This window comes from Rhipicephalus microplus, chromosome 5 (assembly GCF_043290135.1).
Source record: "Rhipicephalus microplus isolate Deutch F79 chromosome 5, USDA_Rmic, whole genome shotgun sequence".
NCBI lineage: Eukaryota > Metazoa > Arthropoda > Arachnida > Ixodida > Ixodidae > Rhipicephalus > Rhipicephalus microplus.
This window is the reverse complement of record NC_134704.1, coordinates 36,636,835-36,644,054: the sequence shown is the minus strand read 5'-3', so window position 1 is coordinate 36,644,054 and position 7,220 is coordinate 36,636,835. Positions and strand designations below refer to the sequence as shown.

The window sequence follows — 7,220 nt, the reverse complement described above, 5'->3', positions numbered from 1 at the left end:
CCACTTACATAGGACAGGAGGATTGAGGATTTGACTAAAATGATTATATCACCTCGACCCTGTTTAATGTTTCTAGCCGAAATATTGGCCCAGGGTTGAGCCTTTTGCTGTTCGACCAATTTTAAATTGCATATTTTTACATACACCAATGTGATAACTTAGCATTTGTGCATTTCCTTCCTGCAGAGCTGAATGATTTCGAAAATTAAACAGATCCTCTGACACTGCATTTGCGACATAAAAGGTGTGTGAAACTAACGTTGGCAAATTCTCTTGAGCATGGTCGCCAGCACAAGGATGAGAAGCAAAAAGCCTGACGTATTCCTTTTACTCTGCGTTGCGCTAAACACTCAGAACGTCAAATATCTTTGCTTTGTTCGTAGCAGTTTTCAAAGTACCATACCACAGCTGCTGAATGTTTTCAAAACATCTACAAACCCTATTTCAAGAAAAAGTTGCACCAATCAGTCAATGCCTGTCAGGCAAACGATCCATACCAAAGTATTGTTTCTGCTTCCATCGTAACATTTAAAAAATCAAGATATTCTCATTATCGATTAGCATGTCTTATTTCATTTGAAACTATAGTTTGCCCACTCTACTCTCACCTTTGTAAAATACGCCCCAAAATCCCTTCTTCTCAGACAGAAACCACTGCTTCAGCCGGGGAACTCTGCGCATATAAGCGCAGGTGCAAATCACCAAGAGTCCAAAAACCACCAGGCCATCAAAGGTGTACGCTGCAAGGATGTAAATATTATCACGGGTGCTGGAGCCGACAAGTTATGCATGCCAACAATTTGAGCGAAACATCGCTGCATAGACAAAACGAAATTCGGAAGGTAAACTACAAAGACAGTCTTCAATAGCTTAATGAAATTTCGTGTCACTATCATTTGGTATATGACGCTAAAATCTTGTTGCGCGCTGCTGCTACGTGAGGAAGCTAGAACCATTTGATGTGGAAATAACACTGCGTGCCTAACACGTCGCGTAACTGGAAAGCTTTGGCGCAAAGAACATTTACGCACAATTTGTGTATGTGTACGAGCGAATACCTTTCGAAGGGTGAAGATATTGGATTACATATGAACGAGACAAATACTTACCATTCGTCATCATTTATCGAGAAAACATGGGAACGATATAAACGCAGGCAGCCGTCGGCCAACAGCCACAAATTCGCTTGGATTTTTCTTCGGCTTGAGCTTCGACTCGGGTCGATTGGTGCGGCTTTGCTGCTGATGATGGCGCTGTAAATTAAAAAAAAAAAGTACGCGCAACCTAAACTACAGTGTACCTAAACATAGCAGCCACGATGCCGTCGTGGAGGCAATTATTTCCCAAAAATAATATATATATCTAGCCAAGATTTTGCAGTGTTCACTATACGGAATGAACACAACCGCCGAGTTAATGCCACCTTGCGACAGTACGATTTTCATAGAGTTTCATACATTATCATTTTGTGAAACTCCATGACAATTATGAAACATAGCCATCTCGGAGGCCGTACAGAACGCCGTAGACTCGGGATAATTTTTCGCTGTGGCCATAGAGTTTATGGGCTGTGGCAGACTCGGCTGCTACCGGCAAGCAGCAGTGGTGGTGCCCATACAGAATAAATCCTATTGCATTCGCTGGCTGCCATGTACCCATGGATAATCCGTGGGAAGTGAGCTTGTGCAGAGGCGGCGCCAGAAGTTTTTTACTGGCAGGACATCCTAGACAAGTTAACTGGGAGAGAAAATGGGGGAGTGGGGCGGCGCTCCATTCTGTAAATTGTATGGTTGATTATTATTATTATTATTATTATTATTATTATTATTATTATTATTATTATTATTATTATTTCTCGCGTTTGATTCCCGCTTCCGGCGGTGGCGATATTTTGTTGGAGAGTAAACACAAAATCATTAGAAGTTTTCTTCACCGTACGGCGTCACTAATAATGACGGCGTGGTTGTTTTGTCACATGAAACACACTTCGTAGATATTGAGGTCCTTGTCGAAATATAACTTTTCTGACAGACAAGATTTTGCCTTTTACATGCACTGCATCATTGCTTGATATCGGATGTGCAGGTACACTGTAAATCAGTTGGCACCCTTAGGGGTGCTTTCTGCGTCTATAACTAATACTCTGTGATAATGGTGTTTGAAACACCAAAGCACTCATGACATGGGTGATTTGCTTTGCCAAAACACCGTTATAGTAGGGTGTTAGCTATAGGCACGGTAAAGCACACTTGAGAATGTAAACTGGTTTACAGTATAGGCACTCTTTCTGTGCATTGATCGACGTCCGTTGCCATTTCAAGTTCAGCCAACCAAAGGTTACAAAAGAAGCTTTATTCGTTAGCTAGGTGAAAAAAATGATAAGAATAAAATCAAGTGATGGATGATAAGCATGAGTATGCAGTTATTTTCGCCTATGTACACCGAAGCATTTTCACATCAGCCAAGGACTTTCGACGTAGTTTAGTATCTCGGCAAGGCCGTGTTCTCCTTGTTCTTTTTGTAGACGTAGTAGCAGAAGAACATGGACACGACCGTAGCGCCAAGGCATGCGACGACCACCATCGAAATTCCGGCCACTTGCAGAGGTGATAGCTGGCCTGCACGTGAAAGAGAAAAAAAACAACAAACAGATTCAGACCAATATGAAAGACCTGACGAAATGCTGCAGAAGTTTTTGTCGCGAGCTTGAAATGTCGCGAAGCAAGTTTGTCCCAAAAGAACTGTCCATTTTTTTTTTCAGAGAGATAACAAGTTGTAACACTAAATGAACTTAGCGTGCTACGTTAACTTTCAAAAACTTCGACGTTAATGAATTCACGATCATGTGTTCGTGATTAGAAGTCAAAATGAAGGTCAAAGCCTCTTTCTGAATTTCGCGCCGAAATCCTATCGCTGGTACATCAGTGTAACACCGCGGATATCAAGTCGTTCGGTCGTATTTCGCCGAGCTTCGGGGCTCTCAGGAGAGAAGGATCGCGCGCGTCGCTATGACGACGAAAACAGCTAAGTTTGCACGAATGCCTCGTTGGTTATCCATATATCATCCGACATATCATCCGACGTAAAGCGATTATGGATGGGACCGAGCAGAAGACAAGGCTAATTATCGTAGCGTAATTCATTGCCAAGTTTGGTTGCATTAGTAAAGCCTCTGTATCATCAACGGCTAAAGAAATAGCATGTTTGAGTTCACGTGATTTGCTTTATACATACGATTGTCTGAGCATGAACGCGGTTTGTCAGGCACCTGGTTAGGTCATTATATCTACCGTTGATTTTCGTAATAAACTGCATTGTTGAATGTTAGCGATGTGTGTGTGTGTGTGTGCGCGTGCGTGCGTGTGTGCGCGCGCGTGTGTGTTCGTGTGCGTGCGTGCGTGTGTGTGCATGCGTATATATATATATATATATATATATATATATATATATATATATATATATATATATATATATATATATATATATATATATAACCCCCTCTACCACATCTCACTCACGGGGTTACGATAAAGGGCCAAATAACCTCAACTGTTTATTACAACGCAGCTCTTTGGAGTAATGGAAGGCACTCCTTGCATGCTCCGACCCGGAGGTGCAACTGTCGCGCTCCTGGATTACGTCCGGCTTGCGGCATAAGCCACTGGAGCCTTGGTCACGATGCCCCACCCATATAGCTCCTATAAAGCCGTTCCCGTTCTCCCAATAAATGTCGTTCTTCTTCTAATCAAAGTAAGCTTCTATTCAGGAAAGTTGCACCAACTCACCGCTTAGCTGTCCCTCGCTCTGGGCGTTGAAGTCGTATCCACCGGCACCTTGGGCGGAAACTTTAGTGATGATCGCAATAACACCTGAAAAACGAGATCATGTAAAACGACACGGATGCGTTAGAAGAAGCATGACTAACAGCGCTGGAAGCCATAGACGACGCATTCGCGCCTCAGTCCTTATCTCAGGCATTGTGAGTAAACGCTTCCGCCGTGTCTGCTTTTTTTTCTCTTTTTTTGCGTTTCCTCTTGTATGCAATTATGCGTTACGTGGAGGCAGTTATATACATGTATTTCTTTTTCAGAAACGTAAAGTGTTCTATATATTCCCGATGAGCAGGCTATCCTCTTGCGCTGCAAAAAATCTTCGCGACATATTTCTCGTCGACAAGCAAACTTGACGTTCGAGTCGCTGGCAGGTCTAATCTGTCCAGAATGGTCTCATCGGATATGTCAGACATACATACAAATTGCACAGTGATAATGGTATGTTCTTTTTCTTCTCTCTTTCTCTTTTTCACATTGCAGAGCGTCATAGTGATCATATCCCGGTGACGTGAACTTCATTGTTCGTTCGCGCCTTCGCTGAAACGAAGGATGCTGTGAAAGAAAGAAAAATCGCTTGTCATTATAGTAACTGCTGTTACTTGATAACTCTACAACTGGCCGAATCGTAATTAAGATGCTTCAATTGGGTCGCACCGAAAGACGAAACGCAGACGGTTTGGTGCATACGTGCTTAATCAGCGTTCCTGTTGTCCATCTTTCCACTATAACAAGAAGAAACGAAATTATGCGGTTCACGTTATGAAGACCACACCTTTATTCATCGACAGTGACATATACCAGAGGGGGCTCGCAAATTACGTCTACGTTCGAGGACGTCGAATGCGGTCACAATGGCGCCCGACGTTCAGAGCAGGGCGTAGAGCGCGTTCTCTAGCACTTACCTACAATCGTCGTTGCAAGGAACTCCATCGCTAGGAGATGCTGCAAACGTCACTCGGAGTATTCCCGCAAGCCGTCTCTGTGCTGTTCTCTCGTCTACGTTCGTGGGGTTTTTGAGCTCGCCTGCTGTCCGACGACTCGCAGCGGTGTATTCCAAATGGGCCGAGGAATTCAGACCCGCAGGGACCTTATCTAAGCTCTTCCCGAGGCGGGGCACCTCAACGGCTGAGTCTCTCGCGGACCTTTGGAACTCGCCTCCTCGCCACAATTTTTATTGTTTTTTTTTCTCGGGTGTCGACGGCTCGGCGGCGCAAACAACGCCGTCAGCGGCCGTTGCGTTGCGTGCCGGGCTGCAGAGCGGAGTCCACCTGAGTCAGATAAGGGGCCTTTATGGGCGAGTGAGGTCTGGTTCCCTCCGCTGCTGCTTTAACGCCGGCAGGACGCCGCGGCTTGGCGCATCTTATAGAAGGAGCGAAGTACGACTGTCGAGCGTAAACTGAAGCGAAATATAACGTGCGGGGTTTTACGTGACGAAAGCACGATGCAGTTCGTAAGCACACCGTAGCGGAGGTCTCCGGGAAATTTTGACCATCTGATGTTCTTCAACGCGCACTGACGTCGAACTACACGGGCCTCGAGTGTGTCGCCTTCATCGAAATGCGACCGCCACGGCCGAGATCGCACCCGCTACTTCCGAGTCATCAGCCGAGCACTGTAGCCGCACACCACTACTGCGGACAACTGAAGCGAATGCCCTGGGCTTGATGGTAGATGATGATTGCTTGATTTGTGGGGTTTAACGTCCCAAAACACCATGTGATTATGAGAGACGCCGTAGGGGAGGACTCCGGGAATTTCGACCACCGTGGGTTCTTTAACGTGCACCCGAATCTGAGCACACGGGCCTACAACATTTCCGCCTCCATCGGAAATGCAGCCGCCGCAGCCGGGATTCGATCCCGCGACCTGCGGGTCAGCAGCCGAGTACCTTAGCCACTAAACCACCGCTGCGGGGCTGGGCTTGATGGTAGAAGTTGCTGAATGGGCGAATCTATACAAACGACGCACACTCGAATTCTCTGATATTCGTTGGTTTCGCATGGCTGTAAGTAACACTGATTTGGACCTTCGGTTCATTTTCTTTGTTCTTGTTTGAACTTGAATATATACCATTATACAACTCGCTTATCCGTTTACACTTCTATACTGGCCCAAGCGCCGCGCGTTTGATCCTGGTTGCGGCGGTTGCTTTCTGTGCAGGTGAAATATGGCAGACATCCGTGTACTACAAGATGCCTGTTCCAGCTATAAAAACTTAAAATAGTTGGATTTTTCGAAGCTCTCCTCTACGGCGTCCATAATTATGCTGTGGTTTTGGGACGTGAAACTCCGGATAATATGAATGCGTCGGTTAGTAGTTGCAAAATAACAATGGATAATCGTCATTTGTTGACGTTGCACGCATCGTGATAAATGTGTCTGCAACGTTATCTGTTTAGCAGTCAGACGCATTTAAAACGAAGTTCTCGGGACTGTCAGTACGATTACTAATACGAGACACTTCGATCTAGGTATCATGCCCCTTAACGCTTGTGATAGAGTCGGGGAAAAATGAACTATTGACCGTACAGGTCATTTCGTGGTATATGCGCCTTCTTTTTCAAAGCAATGAAATTAGGCAGCACGTCAAGTCGTGCAAACGGTTCACCAAATAACTAACGCACTGGCTCTCTGACATTTCTTATTGTCTCTTCTTACGCCCAACCGAAAATTTAAAGTAACTCTTTTCCAGTTGACTTTGCTGACCCGTATTTGTGAATATTTATATTTTGTGGCTGACACTGTTTCATCTGTCAGTATATATTTCACAGTTTTCTGAATAAACTTTCAGTTGGTAGTAAGAGCTTGTCCCTGTCTTTCTGTCCGCGTCTAAGTTGCGCTCTCATTTCGAAACAATCATGTATCACCAACTCGCCAAATCAACCATATTGACATATTGTCGCTAAGCATAGCTTTATAGTAAATGTATTCGTAGCTTTGATAGTTTACCGCTGCTCATTATTTACACTTCTTAATAGAAGTACTTGTTGTTGGGCTAGTTGGTTCGTCATACTGAGGGGTAATTCTAGACGACTAAAGCACCACAGGAAGAAATAATCACAGAGAAAGAGCGTCAACTCGCAACTGATTTATTTGCAAGACAAACGCAAGAAATATATAGCCGCACACGCATGTGCAGAGCACACGTACTACTTCACCTAGTCACATGACCACAGACATAAACTGAGGACGTTCAACCGGCATATCTAATCAAGCAACGAAGCGCAAAAATCAAACTTGCGCAAGACGACTGACGTGTCACTTATACACAAGTCACCTTTTTTCTTTATCCAGAACGCTTCCATTATTTCATGGGCCAGAGCATCTGGGCTTTTGGCGAGAACAGAAACGCTTGAAAACATCGCCTCACAAGAACAGGAACGGCAA

The 7,220-nt window shown here is 44.7% G+C and overlaps 1 protein-coding gene across 1 annotated transcript; it reads right to left on the bottom strand.

Moving 5' to 3' along the window:
* Positions 1–2,331: 2,331 nt before the first annotated feature.
* LOC142817727 (uncharacterized) lies at positions 2,332–4,964 on the bottom strand. The gene is made up of 3 exons (XM_075895210.1): positions 4,736–4,964; positions 3,786–3,869; positions 2,332–2,618 (listed from the first exon to the last, which is right to left on the bottom strand). The coding sequence occupies exons 1-3, from the start codon at positions 4,761–4,763 to the stop codon at positions 2,482–2,484; spliced, it is 249 nt and encodes an 82-aa protein (XP_075751325.1). The 5' UTR covers positions 4,764–4,964; the 3' UTR covers positions 2,332–2,481.
* Between the last annotated feature and the right edge of the window lie 2,256 nt (positions 4,965–7,220).